The sequence below is a fragment of the Lagopus leucura genome, unplaced genomic scaffold (assembly GCF_019238085.1).
Source record: "Lagopus leucura isolate 7727_CA_CO unplaced genomic scaffold, USGS_WTPT01 Super-Scaffold_100015, whole genome shotgun sequence".
Lineage (NCBI taxonomy): Eukaryota > Metazoa > Chordata > Aves > Galliformes > Phasianidae > Lagopus > Lagopus leucura.
This window is the reverse complement of record NW_024962269.1, coordinates 15,411,141-15,428,273: the sequence shown is the minus strand read 5'-3', so window position 1 is coordinate 15,428,273 and position 17,133 is coordinate 15,411,141. Positions and strand designations below refer to the sequence as shown.

General features: G+C 36.4%; 1 protein-coding gene across 7 annotated transcripts in view; it reads left to right on the top strand.

Annotated features, from left to right (window-relative positions):
• DENND4A (DENN domain containing 4A) overlaps positions 1-17,133 on the top strand; it is a 54,330-nt gene that overhangs the window by 24,335 nt on the left and 12,862 nt on the right. For all 7 annotated transcript variants that reach the window (XM_042875708.1, XM_042875709.1, XM_042875710.1 and 4 more), the window contains 15 exons: positions 139-380; positions 1,912-1,978; positions 4,667-4,725; positions 5,343-5,487; positions 6,078-6,253; positions 7,498-7,595; positions 9,112-9,330; positions 9,559-9,704; positions 12,699-12,832; positions 13,695-13,830; positions 14,561-14,767; positions 14,871-14,999; positions 15,254-15,398; positions 16,121-16,240; positions 16,779-16,919. In XM_042875708.1, the coding sequence (XP_042731642.1) occupies positions 139-380; positions 1,912-1,978; positions 4,667-4,725; positions 5,343-5,487; positions 6,078-6,253; positions 7,498-7,595; positions 9,112-9,330; positions 9,559-9,704; positions 12,699-12,832; positions 13,695-13,830; positions 14,561-14,767; positions 14,871-14,999; positions 15,254-15,398; positions 16,121-16,240; positions 16,779-16,919 (2,164 nt within the window). The remainder of the gene's footprint in view (positions 1-138; positions 381-1,911; positions 1,979-4,666; positions 4,726-5,342; positions 5,488-6,077; positions 6,254-7,497; positions 7,596-9,111; positions 9,331-9,558; positions 9,705-12,698; positions 12,833-13,694; positions 13,831-14,560; positions 14,768-14,870; positions 15,000-15,253; positions 15,399-16,120; positions 16,241-16,778; positions 16,920-17,133) is intronic.

Here is a 17,133-nt window from a genome sequence, read left to right as displayed (position 1 = left end):
AACTCCAGAATAAACTGCTGCAAAAGATGGTGCATTCATGTAACTTCTGAAGCAGTCATATAAACGCGACTCCCTTGCATGTTTGCTTTGAAGACTTAGGGAAATGCACTGACTTCACATCAACTGTGTTGCTTACAGGTATATGGTGCTGCTATTCAGTTCTACGAACCGTATCCTGAAGAGAATCTTACAGAGAAACAGAAGTCTCAGTTGGGATTAGCAGCTGCTGTCGAGGGAAAGTCAGACTCGTGCAGAACAGTCCAAACAAACAAGTGCATTTGTCTGCTCTCTCACTGGCCTTTCTTTGATGCTTTCAAGAAGTTTCTGACCTTTCTGTATCGTTACTCCATTTCTGGTCCACACGTCCTGCCTATTGAGAAGTAAGTAACTTCAAAAGCCAGTAAGTCATTTCTGCCGATGAGCGCGCTTCTGTTGCTTAAAACTTTCCTGTAATCCCCTTTTGATCTTGGTCATCAAACGTTATTTGTGATGATTATAGCGGACAAAGTCTTTTTCTCCATTGATGAAATGCATCAGATTTTACATAGTGAAAAACTCTAGGTTTTTATGTCTGATTTAAATGCCTGCAAATGTGTATCTGAGAACTTTTCATCTTTCATCTCCTAAGCGTAGTAATTAGAAGTAAAATTGTATTTTTTTTCTTAATGGTACATACACAAAGGCAGAGAATTGCATAGTTCTGCATTTTTCACAGGCCTCTTTGTGGTGTGATGAGGCAGTAATGCAGATTGAATTGGTGTGCTTTTCTACTATTTGTAATTAATAAACTAACTTCCTTCTCACATGAAGGATTTCACATTTTAAAATGCAGAGGATATCCTTCAATTGAGGGAAGAATTATCTGTAATTAATATATAATATTGTTAAGCACTTTTAGGCTAAAGGAACTGACTAATGCACTAGACATCAAATACAGTATTTGTTTTTCATTATGTAATACATAAGGTTTTCTGTACTTAATCTCAACTTATATGAGACTTTGATTTAAATATTTTTCATGCTTGTTTATCCATTTCATTTTTCCATTTTTTTTATCTACTGTACTTGTTTTAAACTTCTGATGGTGTAAACTTATGTATAAATACAGAGTTCTGAATCAGAAAGGTCTAAAACAAATCTTCTGCATAAATCAATGTGTTCCCCTGAGTTTATGTGGAAGTTGGTTGTGTGAATCCTAATAGTGGTAAGCATGGAGAAATAGCAGTAAACTATGTAGCATGCAGTTTGGTAGATTGCCCGTTTCTATCTCAGTTTCTCCTGATTGCTTATAGTTTCCTTTAATCTGAAAGCTTGTATTACATACATCCTCCTGTGCTTTTGGAGCTTTTTTTTTTAAACTTTAGTCAATGTATAACACAGAACTTATGCAACTTTTTAAAGCACTTCTTTGTAACACACAGAAAAAAATTAAACACTTTTTAAATCAAAAAATTCACATATCCATACTTGCAAATACAGACCGAAGAACATAAATGAAGTTAATGATTCTATCAGTTACTCAGCTGTGCTGGCTGTTGTCAAACAACTGCAGTTCTTGTCACTGAGTTTAGTGCTACTCCAAACCTGTCTCTGACACAACTGTAAAATGGAATTATCATACTCAGACTTTGATATTTCTACTTTACAGTATATTATAAAAATGGCTCCATGTGATATTTCAGCCACTAAACATGTTTCCAGTCAGAATCATACTCCAGCCTGCCATTTGGGTTGTCACTACTGGACAGATAAGTTCTGAAGGTCACATTAGCCCTGTGGAGTTTGGAGGCCCTTTGCTTTTGGTCTTGTGAACTAGCATGGACTGTTTTTATATTATTAGTAATTATTTTTGTCTTGAGGTAAAATGGTTTAAGCTTATTTCTACTAAATCAGATTATTTTTTTCTTTTAGGCATATTTCTCATTTCATGCATAAAGTTCCTTTTCCATCCCCTCAGAGGCCAAGAATTCTGGTGCAGGTAAGTGTGAAACTTGTTAATGTTGTGTCTGAGTTAAGGCAAAATATCTGTAGATGGAATTATAGTGAATAGAAAATGTAATTTGTATGTTCACATGCTTTTTTAAATGCTCAGGATGTTTTTTCCTAAGTTCATAGACTTAATTTCTACAGGTTTGTTATGTGCTCTGTTTCCTGCTTAGTTCAGGGCTTAAGTGAGATGTTACAAAGTACCATTTAGTGACTTCAGGACTTAATTTAATTGTATTTTATTGAGAATGTGCAGAAGTTAATGAAAAGCTACTCAAGGTTGGCATCTGGTTTGTTTTCTTTTTTTTTTTTTAGTAGCTTTTGAAATGTTTTCTTGATGCAGTATGAAAACAGTGTGAAAATAAGTATAATTAACATTAAAACCCAGTGTGAAAAATATACTCACAGTGACTCTGAGGTCTTTTAGAGAAATAGAATCTTGGATTATGTCTTCATGTGTTAAAAATCCCCCTTAATGCACTTGGATATTCTAAAGAACTGACATCTGTTACTGTTATGGAAAAAGGGGTTTGAGAACAATTGCACTGAACCTGTATCTGATGTTCTGTCCCTTGTAGTAGTTCAGTTCAAAACCCAGTGTTTACATCCTGTTTAGCTGTGTATATACCTTCAATAAAATATTTATGATAGGGAACACTGAACGCACATGCACAGAGAACTGTGAATGAGCTTAGAGGGAAACATTGGATTATTTTTTTTGAGAGTGAAGTTTAGGGAACTGTATCAAAACCTGCATGGCTGTATATCCTGCAATGAACTTGGGGACTTGTGTGAGACTGTGTGACACCATGCTGTTTTCAAACCTTCCATGTATCAAGTTAAGACAACTTCAGTAGCTGATAGTACAGATGTAGTATAGAAAGCTTTTAAAAATTAGCTGTAGTTGATGGAATATGTACTTCCTTTAAGCTTCTTTCAGGAACTTCTGAATTGTTGGCTGCTGCACTGAATAAAACAATGTCGTTATATATCAAAGATATTTTCCCCAAAAATGGTGTGGGAAATGCTTGGATTTTTGAGAAGTGCAAGTTGTAAAGATTCTATTTCATTGGAGAAATAGCAGTCTCTCTCTAATTTTTTTTTAATTATTTAAAACACTTTTTTTTTTTGTTACAAGTATACAAGTATAGCAAATCCTTCTATGAATATGCACTGCTCTGTCCTGTCTGTATGCTTTCTGGAAAGGAGACTTGGTGTGTTTTAGTAACTGTGTGTGTACCAGCCTGAATGTCTGACTTGAACTCTGATTACTTTGAAAGGTAAACATTCAGAAATATTCCTGACTGCTGATTTCCAGCTGCCACTATTGTTATTTGCTTCTGATCTGCTAGAATCCATTCTCCATGCCCCCCTTATCACCCTGACTTTGCTCTTCCTTCTAGTGACTGTACTCACAGCCTGGAAACTTGGAGTGCATCCAGTAATGCTTTTGTCCCTTTAAAGAATGGGGTAGAAAATGCCTCTTCTGCCCGAGGGAAACACACTTATCTGCTAGTGTGGAAGCACAAAAGCCATAGGACATCAGGCTGATGTTCCTTACTGGGAGCAGTTTGCATAGGTTACCTCAGGCTGAAGAAATGAGTTCTTTGAATTCTTTCCCTGAGCAAGGTTATGATGATGACAAATCTAGCATGGAAAGCAGTGTGGTCATCCTGACCTGTTGTTGAAGCTAAATGTAGCTTTGGCCTGTAAAAGTTGTGTTATATGAAGTATGGAAGTATGCAATATTCTTCTGTTAGTTTTGCATGTTTTGTGTGGCTTCCAGACTGTGTTAGATAACTGTCAGCTTCAGAGCTTGTATTGCAAATTCCTGTGATGTTTCTAATTTCTGTTCTCCAGTCACCTGCAGTGCAGTCTAACATCAGAAATGAAATGCTACTAAAAGATGTCTGATCTCACAGTTTAACTGTACAAGTCACTGTGCTTTTACACAGAAACGGACAGTGCATGGCCACGTACTGTGCAGAGAGGATTAAGCTAGCTGGTATCTTGTTAAGTTGGATTTACTATGGCTGAAAACATGTCAGTTGAGTTGTGATAAGTTGGTTGCATGTCTGTGTTCTTGTTCTCTTTTGAGTCCTTCGGTTCGTGCTGAGTATATAACTGGTTTCTCTTGATGTACTGCTAAGAAATAAATGATAATTAGTAATATCTTCATCTTAAATCTTCAACCAATATGAATTTCTAACTGTATCAAAGCTGAGCAGTTTCTTCCAGCTAACAGCTTAATTCTCATATCTTCTGAGGGAAACTTTATGATACAGCCTGCCATCTGTCCTCTTAATGGATTTAGGGGGAAGGAGACAGAAAATACAAGAATCTTCTCTGAAAGCATTGTAAGAACTATGGGTTCTCACTTCCTTGAAGATTTATAAGGCTTCATTTTCAGTAGTTAATATGTTCACTTTTTTACGGTATTAGCTAGCTTAAATTCCTTTTTTAATGAATATGCATCGTGCTCAGTTCTGACTGAGAGAAGGGTGGACTTTGCCAGCTTAAAAGGCGCTGATGCGCAGCCACACTCTGCGTTTCGTAGTACTGTACACAAGTGGCTTTTGTAAAGTTTGGTGTAGTTCACATTTTATCTGTGTCCTTTGCTGTTGTTGTGTAGCTTCTAATGTTCTGAATAAAAAGAATGTATTTTATAATCTTTTTCCAGCTGTCTCCATATGACAACCTAATTCTTAGCCAACCTGTATCATCACCCCTTCCACTGAGGCAAGTAGCAGCATATTCTGTTTAATTGAGACATGTTTTGACTCAAGTGTTGAAAAGTTTGTGCTTTCAGTTGCAGCTGTGCAAATTAAGTGTTCTTGACTGGTGCCTTTTGTAATTAGTATATCTGAAGGTTTTTTGGGGGTTAGATCTGTGCCCTGACAAGGAGACATACTTAATCAACAATATCTGTGCTTTTTTTTGTTTTATTTTGAGATAATTTTAGTGATCATTGATGCAGAAAATAGATTGTTAAATCTGCTTGCTAGGAATTGGAACTTGAGCTCCTGAGATGGTACAGCCTGTGCATTGTAGCGTAATTAGAGGAGTTCTGCAACTCTCTTAACTTCCATGTCATGAACAATCATCATGCACACATCCTGAAAAGTCCAAACTGACTGAAAAGTTGCAGGACCTCATGGTTAAAACATTGTACAGTGTCAATATTCTGCACTGCACAATGAAATGTACTAAGGAGTCTCCTTTGAGGTTGTTTTTCAAGTAAAGATTTGCAGACTTAAGTTTATCAGATCACATTCTAATGTCTTCTGTTTTATTATCTTTTGGTTTTTTTTCTTGGTGCCTTGTAACTCAACATGTGTGTTTATGTTCTCTAACAGCGGGGGCAAATTTTCTACACTACTTCAGAATTTAGGACCTGAGAATGCAGTGACCTTGCTTGTGTTTGCTGTGACAGAACATAAAATTCTCATCCATTCGTTGCGGCCTTCTGTCCTTACCAGTGTGACAGAGGCATTAGTCTCTGTAAGTAACATGGTTTTAATTAGGTACTCATAAGTGGGAAGAAGAATATTTGTAAGATAAAACCTAAACTTACAGTAAAGCTGTTAGATTTCTGAGAGATTACATAAAAATTAGAATCACATTTGAGATCTTTAGCAACACAAATTTTTCTAATTGTATTTCTTGAAGGCAGTAGCTGAAAGATAACTGTTGTAGTGTTTATGTGTAAATATTGTGGGTGAACGTGTCTGGTCATCACAAAGCTCAGAACTTTCCTGACTTTCCCCACACAGTGCTGTATCCTGTCTTGTAGAAAAGTGTTAAAAGCACATTATTTTCCTTTCTCAGTTAACATTGTTTTACTGCCTCAGCTGTATCCAATCTGTTGTTGCACTGAAGAGTTTGTTTCTACTAATTAAACTGAAACTTCAGAAAGATGAGCATTCTCTATTTAATAAAATGCTTCTATAATTACAGTCGTAATGCTCTATTACCTTCTACATCAAAAGTGTAGGAATTAGTGTTGAAGTGGGAATTAGTCAAGTTGTTTTATACTTCCACAGACTATTATACATGTGTAACCTACATTTTTCTCTCTGATCTTTTCAAAGATGATATTTCCTTTCCACTGGCCTTGCCCATATATTCCTCTCTGTCCGCTGGCACTGGCAGATGTATTAAGTGCACCATGCCCATTCATTGTGGGAATTGATTCCAGATACTTTGATCTCTATGACCCTCCACCAGATGTTAGCTGTGTTGACCTAGATACCAATACCATTTCTCAGTAAGTATTTATTAATCACTTTCACATTGACTTTCTTGTACTCCTTTTGAAAGGCAAAACTGGCTTTCTTTTTTTTTTTTTTTTCCAAAACTCATGTGGTTCTTTGTTTGCTTTAAACCTGTGAACTTTCTAATCATCTTTCTAGAGTGAGAGTGCTAGAAATGATGGCTATTCTGTGTTCAATGTGGAGGTAAAATCCTCATACAGTGTTATTGCCTCCTACTTGGTTATATTAAAATGTTACTGAACACGTTATTCCATCTCCTAAATTAACCATATTGAGCTTTGTTTTATTGGTTCCCTAAGGACAATAATCATCTTTGTTTTTCCTGAGCAGCTTTCTTAGTGTTCAATTCTAACACCTTGGATTGGCACCTACTTGAAAATAATAACAAAACTATGCTCCATACGAGCATGAAACATGAGAACTTTGTACTGAGAATTAGAAATGTAAAATTACATGAATGAGAGAGTCTTAAGACTTGAAAATCATTCCATCATTAACAAATGAAAACAAATGAATTATATTTCTCTTTCAGAACAGTGTAGAGCACAGTTACGCTCTGTATTTTTTGGGAACAAATTCAAACTGGACTACAGTAACTTCATTTTTTTGTTTTATTAGTTTTTGGTTAAAAGGAACATTTTTGTGTTGTTTTTCCATTTACTTGCGTATTCATTAATGGAAAAACTAATTTCTTATTACAAATTTTTTATTTTATTTTACTTTTAACTGTTTTTCCTTGTTTTCATGGTGTACAACAGAATTAACTTGTTTTACAGGAAAAAGTCAAACTTGCTTATAGTTTATGCAGCCTTGACTAAGAGAGGGTCTGGAGGCTTCTGGTGCCCTCTGTAGACAAAGAAATGTTATGTTATCCATAGTGATAATGACACAGTTAAGTAGCTACAGCTTAGAACATAGCATGTAGTGGCTGCTTGTGTGAATGCAGGTGCTTAATTCTATAAATCCATGTGCAATGAGCTCTGAGTGGATTGATTTCAGTGCTGAAAAGTGTGGCTCTGTAATGATGATGCTGAAATATGGGACGTTGGTTGGATTCTTGTCATTGTAAGCCATGTTTGACTTTATTGGTTCATTTTCAGCCCTCCTCAGTACTATTTTAATTGAGCAAATTGTGTGTGCTCTCACATGCTCTGATGAGGTAGAAAAATCCTCTGGGTATAGCCCTATAGACATGCATGTTTGCAGTGTGTACTCACACATCCTCCTATTTTTCCAGAACTGGAGATAAGAAAGCTATTGCATGGAAGATCTTGCCGAAGAAACCTTGCAAAAATCTGATGAACACTTTAAATAACTTGTATCAGCAACTGGCAGGTGGGAAAGTACAGAATAAGATGGATATTGGACAAAATGGGTCATGTCAACAGATAAAGAGCTGGTTAAATGTGTTCTTAAGTCGTACCATTGTACTAAATGTAATCATAGAATAATATTTTTATACAGATAGAGCTTTCAGTCCAGAGATTGGAACACACATAGGAGCTCTTGAAATGCTGGTGCTCAATAGATGTGTCTTTGCATTGGTGTCACTCTTTGTTAAAGAGAAAGGAGAAAAAAAAAAAAAAAGCAAAATTGTTAGGAGGGAATAGTAGAGCAAAGAGGGTCATTTTGACAGTTAAGGTAATTTTCATAGTACTTCTTGATGCTGTTTGGCTTCATTCCTGTAAATAATTTTACTGTCTTTACTGTGTTTCCCAGTCTTTAAGAAAACAACTGAAAACATTTTCTATGATTTTTTTGTAGCTGCAAGTGTAGTTGTGAGGGTGTCTGAGTATGATTGACTTAGGAGAGAAAGTACCTGAAATTTTAGGATAGAAATAAGATGTGCCAGAGCATCACGGCTAGAAGGCTTTGTGCAGTGAGAATGCGTTCCGTCAGCACTCTGCCGTATCTGTCGTCTTACAAGTTCTTTCCAGAGATGCTAGGAGAGCCTTCAGAACAATAATGCATGGCAATTGCAAAATCAAGTGTCTGTTGCGGTCACTGGTCTTTCATTGTGTCCTGCATAGACTGTGTTGGAACAGAAATGTACTTTTCTGTGCTGAACCAATAAAAGTGCATTACTGATAGATTATGCCAATTTTCTGTTGCTTCAAAGCTTTGACATACCTTACTATTTAGTTCTTTTTAGAAAAAGAACATATAAAACTAAGTTCTCTGTAATCTAGAGAATTAAAGATCAATGCACTCTATTTCTAGCTACAGATTGAGTTACTTAAACACTATGGGATTGCCTGTGTGTAGAATTGAAGCCTTAGCTAGAGTTCTGGTAGCTTTAAAAATGGTGACAAGTATCTCTTAAAGAATGGAGATTTTGCTGGATATACTACAGAAATGCCTGCTTTCTGTTTATGTCCATGTTATAGCATTGTGTTGTGGTTTTGATGGCTGCAGTTCTCACCTGAGTGGCAATTTTGTTTGTAGAAGTATCTAACACATGCAGCCTGCATTTCAGGAATGCTTTGAGATGAAAGGCTATGTAAAACAATGTGCCTGCCCCATATGGTTTTGTCCTTAAAATATGTTTATTTAAGTATCTCTTGCCTAATTTTTTACGTTTGTATAAGCAGATTTGAGGCTTTTTTAAGCTCTGTCTATACTGGGTTCCTCTGTTGCTGTAGTAACTAATGTACTGAGAAGGGAAATTTATCTTCCTTTTAGTATTATCCAGAGATCCTTAGTTTGTGTGAGGTCAAGCTGAATCCATTGCTGCATATTGACTATGATAGCCTTAATAGTAGAAAGGGAATCTAGTAAAACAAAGATTTTTCTTTTTGTCAACACTGCAAAAAATTGGTACAAAATGTTGTAATGTTTCTGTTGTTCACAGCGCAACAAAGACCAAGAGAAGATGCATTAATGGAGCTAGCAATGAATGACTATGATTTTAATTCTGGGAAGAAATTACACCTGTTAGATTTGGAGATCCAAGAAGCATTTCTTTGTTTCATGGCCTCAATACTAAAGGGTTATAGGTCTTATCTGAGGCCGATAACAGAGGCACCCTCTGAAACAGCCACAGATGCAAGTTCTCTCTTTGAACTACAAGGTAAAGAATCATAGGCCTGTTTTATGTATATTACTTAAATTACTTAAAGAATAAGAACACTTTCAATGTTAGTATTTTGAATGATGGTAGAATGATGGTGTGGAACAAACTGTGTGGTAGTGGCAGAGATTACAAGAAGGTTGTTGCACCTTGGTAGAATATATACCGATCTGTGGTGAAGGCTGCTTTGTTTTAGGCATTCTTACATCTTCAGATTTTGTTCTGCAGGCTTCCTCAAAAGCAGAGATCGCTCACATCAGAAGTTTTATACGTTGATGACCAAAACTCAAATGTTTATTCGTTTCATTGAAGAGTGTTCTTTTGTCAGTGATAAGGATGCAAGCCTTGCTTTTTTTGATGACTGCGTAGATAAAGTAAGCACATTTTCATATGCATGTAGTTGTGTGGGATTTTTAAGTTCTGCTTTTGTTTATGTTGTCTGACATATTTCATGGTAGAAGGTATCTGAAGTACAAACTTATTTCTGCCTACTTCCTTTTACTTCCTTTCTTTACCCTGGTTACTGGAACCTTCCATTTTCCTTTTGTTGGGCTTCGTTTAAAATTCTTTGAAGTCTAAATGTGATATTGTTAGAACAAATCAGCTCTGCTAAGTTTCACATTTGTTAGCTTTGAAATACAGACCCATCCTAAGAATGGCAGTATTCTCACTGCTGAGTAGCAACTTCAAGGTTCTTAATTGGAGAATTATATTCTGTAGATAAGACTATGAACATCTATTTTTTTAGAATGTATAATATTTATGCAGCAGTTTGGGATTGGCATTAATGAATAGGACAGTAGCTGCTACCAGACAGTCTTATATTTTAATTATTATGAATAGAAGTGCTTATAGGTCTACATTAGTATAGAGTTGAGTACTATGAGGAAAATAATGTTCTACAAAGTATGTTAACTTTTGAAAATTCACCGTATTTCCAAAGAGGATCTGCAAAACTGTTTTGATTCCACTTAACGTTCTTAAAAACAATAACATCTGTTTTCAGAAGAACTGAAACCTATGATTTCATTTCTGTTTGTTTCTATTGTTACATGAAATAAATCGTTATGACTACAATAAGAAATTCCACCCCTACTTGTTTCCTTACTGGCTGTGTGTACAAAGCATTCTATTCTGGGACACTGATGTTTAGGTAATGCAAATGTTGTCTAGGATTTCCTGCAAGTAGGTCACCTGCTGTTTGTTCCACAGAATTAATACCAAAGGTGGTTATCTCTCAGGAAATAAAGTGCAAAAGAGCTAAAATGAGTTCGCATTTGAAAAACAAACCTGAATGTGGTTAAGCTTAAGTTTGAGCTGAATATAAAAGAATGGTATAATGCTATCTAGTACTCTTGATATACTTTAGTTTCAGTATTTTATTAATAATAGCTCCCCAAAGTGTTCTTCAGCTATAGAGCATGAGGTTATAAATCAAAATTGTAACGCTTACGTAATAGTCACTCTGATTAACCTGAGGTTTGATTAAAAACCTTTCAGTATGCAGTGCTTGCTATGTTAGCTTAGTTTTCATTGTGTTACTGGTTGTCTCTGACTGACGTTACATAGGACTTTTTTTCAAAATGAATAAAGTGTTGGATTGTTGTTCCATTTTGTGGAATAGTTGTGAGGTTGTTGTTATTGGTGTCCTCGCCCAAGTTATTATTGCCTTGAAATTCAAATAGGTTGTCTGAAAGAGTAGTGCTTAGGTTGATGATGCTACTGTCAAGCTACCAACTAATATGTTGGAGCTTTCACCCTTTTAGAAGAAGGTGAAGTAGGTGTTTGCACAGCTGAAGCAGAGACTCATCTGTTCCAATGCCAGTTGTTTTGCTAGTTGATGCTGTGGACAGCTTCTTTCCAGTATGAGAAATGCTCATGACAGTGCTGTGAGAATAAATCTTCCATAACACACTTCTCCAATTTCTATTTCTGTCAGTGAGGAGTTCTCTGATTTATTAAGGGGACACCTTGTTCTACGCCAGTGCTGTGTTTGATGCAGTGGAAATACTATATGTAGGATTTCCAATGGTTTTAGAATTTGCTTGTGAAACCAGCTCTTCATTAACATGAGGAAAGGGGCTTCCATGTGAGAGCTGGTTGAACAACAATACATTAGTTTCATCTTTGCTGATTCTTTTGTCTTTCATTTCTGATACTGTGCTTACAGTAGAGAAAAAGCCCTTAAGAGTTACACATTTAGCAGTGATGCTCCATCTTGATGGTCAGATTGAATGATTACATTCAAGTGAATATTTACCTACGTGTTAATGCCTTTCTCTTTGTGAACCATTATGTGAGAAGTTATTCTTGAGAATGATGTCATGGATTGAATTATGGTAGGATACTTCATGGGTAGTTATAAACCACTGAGTTGAGACAAATGTTATGTACCATGAAATTAGTTACCTGTAAAATATTATCTAAGCCTTGTGTAAGTTCTCTTGTAAGAATATTTTAAGCTGAAGAGTCATCTGTTACACGTGTTAGTTTATCCTATAGAAAGTAACAGGAGGTTCCTAATTACTCGTTGTGTCTGCTGAGAGGTGTGGACTTACAAATTTTTATTTTTCTATGAACTCAAATGATTTCAATTCAGTATATACTTAAGCTACTGACTTCATTGTATTTCACTGCTGGAACTTTTGATTTTTACATCTTTAGAAGGATTGCCAAGAGAGATTTCATTTATTCCTACTTTTCATGAGCCATATGTTCCTGTTACTTGGCTGATTAGATTTGCTAATACTTTCCATCTGTCTCGTGCAGTAAAATGTGTAATTAAGAAGCACCTCTTTGTATGTTTATCAAAATTTAAATATTTAAAATTGTACTGAAACTGTCTGATATTTCTACCTCTGCAGAGAAGGTGGAGAGAGAACTGTAGATCTTTTTTTTTTTTTTTTTTTTTTTTCCTTAACCATGAATCTTCTGTTGCTAAACTGCTGAGGGATGAAGAATGTTCATCTTTGAGTTCCACTGGCTGCTTATTCGTTTCCTTTAAATATCACTTGGTTGTAATTTGACTTTCATTTAGCCATTTAAATAATACCTGTAAGCATAAATTGGGATGATATTCGGGGTGAACACTGGCGCTGTCAACATTGCAATAAAAAACATGTTAAGTACACCAGGAAGTAAATAGTTCTTGTGTCAACTCTTTGGGGGATATGTCTTGTCCCACTAGCAGAAACAGCTGCACCTAAAAGATATTGGAGTTGACAGATGTAATACTTGCTATTCTTAGTATAATTTCACAAGGCATCCTTACTTCTTGAGTGCAGTCCTTTGATGCTGACTTTGCATTGCACTGCTGTAATGGCAGAAGATAGCCTAATACTCACAAATCCTCCTTATAACTTTTCCAGGTAGATATGGACAAAACTGGGGAAACACGGCTTATAGAGCTGGATGACTCATACAAGAGTGAACATACAGTTTTCATAACACCTCCTGAGATCCCTCATCTGCCAAACGGCGAAGAGCACCCTCTGCAATACAGGTGACTTAAGGACACAATGGGATACTAGCTTATAACATCTCGTAACTTCCTTTTTATTGTTAGCTTCTACCTTCTTATAGCTGTGAAGTACAGAATTTGCTTGTTCATTCTTACTTTGCTTAAAGACATGTATGAGAAATGCCTTATGTGCCAGCTCTTTTCAAGTTTCAGTGACTGTGTGTGTTCATGTGGGATGCACAGAAACAGAAACACCTGATGGAGCTCTGTGTTCATATTACGTTGTCCTAGCTATTGACAATTGTGAAAATTAGAGTGGAAATTAATAAACTCAGTCTGTCCACCTACTGCTACTGCTGATAATGATAGTCTACAGGTATTGTTTTGAAAGAGTGCATCTCAGAGAATCACTGAAATTGGTGTTAGTAATTTAGTAATTACTTCAGATGAGTTTGTGTATTGGTTTCTTCATTTATTCAGAAAAACGTTTCTAATCTAATTTAATCTCCCAGATATTTCTATAAAAATCAATATAAACAATATCAGTCTGTCATATGATGCTCACTAGGGACAGAGCCACAGATTTTTGCAGTAACTGGAATCCATACTAATACGTTTGGCATTAATTAAAGAAAATGCTATTAAAACAAATATAGTTAACAATTTTAGTTGCTTACACTGATACAACATGTTGAGACTGTTATTTTTTTCTTATGCTCATGAAATCACGTGGATGGTTTAATAAACCACTTTGTCAAGAGTGTCTTTTGAAGTTTTACTTCTGTATTTTCTTTTTCCTATGTAGCTTCTAGTGCAACCGTGTAATTCATTTCTTTTGCTGTCACGTAGTGTGTGTTTACTTTGGAACTGCCTTGCATGAGTTAAATGATGTTTCTTTTTACAGCTATAATGGGTTTCCAGTATTAAAACTAGATTTGTTTGAACGACCAGAAGGACTTCTCACAATACCGAATAACAAACTGTCCTCAAAAGCCAGTAGTCCCAACAGCCCATCGCCGATGTTCAGAAGAACTAAACAGGTACTTGCAGGTATTTGTACAGTGTGAGCTACTTTGGAAGGTGTCAGGTGACAGCCTTTGGTTTTTTTACTTGGCTGTGAAGACTGACTGGAAAAATCTGCAGCCTAACTGGCTATTCAGCAAGAGTAGTGAGGTTGGCACAGGCTGCCCAGGAGGTGGGGAAGTCACCATCCTTGGAGATGTTCAAGAAAAGGTGGTGTGGCACTGAGGGCCGCAGTCTGCAGTGGTCACAGGCATGGGTTGATGGTTGGACTAGATGATCTTAGTGGTCTTTCCAACCTTAATGATTCTATGATTCTTTGCTGATAGGGCAGCTATGCTAGCAGGGACTTTTTGGGTATGCTTACTTGTGGTTATTGTTCTGGCATACACCATATTGTATAGGGCTCCTGGGCACAGATCATCACTTGCTGTACTGTTTCTATACTTTCAGTGTTCCTTATACTGCTCTTCACAACCATGAACTGATGATATTCCACATCCACTTCTTGTTTGTTTCTCAGCATCCAGAACTTCATGACAGTCTCTAACCTTCTCGTATCTGATAAGAAACTTATGACTTAGGAGGGGAGTATTGCACAGCAAGTGTGGTTGGGGTCCCTCAGTATACTCTCCTTTTCTGCATTATTGAAGATGTTGTTCGTGCTAGCATTGTAGTGACTAGTGTTTGGTTTTAGCATGTAGATTTGTGTATTTTAATTACAGAAATAATTGTTTTGATTCTTTACAGGAAATTAAATCTGCGCATAAAATTGCCAAGAAGTACTCATCCATACCGCAGATGTGGTCCAGGTGTTTGTTACGTCACTGCTATGGTCTTTGGTTTATCTGCCTTCCTGCCTATGTGAAAGTGTGCCATTCAAAAGTCAGGGCCCTGAGAACTGCATATGATGTTCTGCAAAAAATGCATACCAAAAAAATAGATCCACCTGATGAGGTAAAATAAGTCAACCTCACAGTTTTAGAAACAGCCCCTAGTTTTAATGAATGAAGTATGGTTTTGACTACAGAAGTATAACACTAAATATGTGTATTTTCAGGTTTGCTACCGAGTTCTCATGCAGCTGTGTGGACAGTATGGTCAGCCGGTGCTAGCAGTGAGAGTGCTTTTTGAAATGCAGAAAGCTGGTGTTGACCCTAATGCCATTACTTATGGCTATTACAATAAGGTAAGCATTTTTGAGGGAGGGGGGGAGGGAGGAATGCTTTTTTTATCCAGACAAATAGAAGCAAACAAAATAAACTTGAGTTGAGATGTATTTCTCATAACTAGAAGTTAAAGACAGAATAATTGTTAATTTTGCCTGTGTGGGTTTAGAAGTCTACTTCATAACTGCCGATGTAACCATTGCCAATGAAGGCAATGATTCACAATCGACTGTTCCTTAAGATGACTTTATTTGCTTGGTTATTCCCAAAATAGGCAGTTTTAGAGAGCACGTGGCCTTCAAGCAATCGAGGTGGCTATTTCCTATGGATGAAGATAAGAAACGTTGTTTTAGGAATAGCACAGTTCAAAAGAGCATTGAAAAAACTGCCAGCAAGCTCATCGCATACTGCTCTTCCTGGTACAGTATTCTCATGCTTTTCTTTTATATCCTTACTGGTAGGAAAAACATTTCAGAAACATTCTTCCCATCTTGGTTCATTTGCTTTATTTTGGTGCTTGTGCTATAGGACAACCTGGAACAGGAATTGCTATATTAGTCTGAAATGGATTTAATTGTTGAAGACATTCAGTTGGATTATTAATGCTTGGGTCAGTGTTGCGTAGGAACTATCAGTTAGTTGCTTGAATATTTGTAGAGGGTTATTGTTATTTTGACCTTATTTTGTGACTACAGTTGTGGTTGCTTCTGCAATCTTTATTTTTCTTCACTTGCTAGAATAAAACTATGAGAACTACGTGCATTAATTTTGAAAAAACACTGTACTCTAAAATGAAACCATGTTTAGATTTCTTCCAGTTCTTTGAAAGGATGTGACATTTTAAGCGAAGAAACAAGGCAATAGAATTAATGATGAGCTGCTGCAATAGAATTAATGCGGAACTTCAAAGAAATGTTGCAAATTACCCCTTTAATTTCATTGTGTTGAACATCGTTTCAGTGTTTATACAGTAAAAGTAATTCAATCACTTTTCTTTTTTTGGTGGTAAAAATGTTCACTGTTAATTGGAATGTACTTGATAAAAGGCCTTTGAATTACTTTGGATATTCAATTTATTCTGCTTAACAATGTCAAGCTTTTTAATAATATAATCATCTTTATTCTGGCATTGTTGTGGCAGGAGGACTTCCAGACTTGGGCAGCAACACGTCATTCAAAGATGAAATCAGGCAAGGGAAAACTTGTCTTCAAGATATACAAGAACAAAAAGAGGACAAGAGAGAGAGTGATTCCAGTTCTTGTACGTGCCTTATGAATGCAGAGTTGAATAATGAGTTTATAGTGGATAAATGGGGATTTCAGCCAAGCTAAGTGGAGCAGTTGATTGTTTTACGTTGAATGTATTTGAAAATGCTGATTTATGCCTACCCCGGAAGTTCTTTTATTTAAACGTAGTTTTCTGGGTGTCTGATGGTTTTACTTCTAGAGTTAGCGTTTACCCTCCTCAGTTTCAATAAGTGATAATGGTAATAGAAGAGCCTAATGATAATTACAGCATAATGTTTTTGTTTCAAAAAATTAAAATTGCTTTATAGGCATAATCTGTAGGAAAGCATCTTTTACCAGTCTGTTTTCTTTCACTTAAGAAGTGAATGGCAGGTCTGTGAGATCATGCCTACATTATGTCTCCACCCAAGTAGATGTCAGTGTATGTGTTATGGGACATATACAACAAGCTGCCATTTAATCTGCCATAAAGTGTCTAATTGGTATTGGAAACTTGAGTTTTAAATTGAGTTGCTTTGATTTGAAAGATCTCTGTTCTTTTCTGCACACAGTGTCTGAAGTGGAAAGCACAAAAGGGAGTGGTGACTGCCTGCCTAAACTCAATTATCTTCACTCTGATGATGACAAAGCCACTTCCAGCATAGTGCGGCTCAATGGTACCATTGACAGCACAGTGGCAGAAGCTAGCACTGGTAAGTGGGAAAGAAATTTGGATTCTTCTATAGGCTTGTTTCTACTTATTCATTTTTAACGAGACTGGTATACAGCATCTCTGAGGTTTTTTGTCCACATAACTTTCAGTTCTTCATTGGTGTAAAGGCAGTGGCTGGTGCAGTTCATGGAAGTGAGTTCAGGTTAGAGTGTGCGTGTGCTTTTTCAGGGAGATGTCTGAGTAGTTTGTATTCC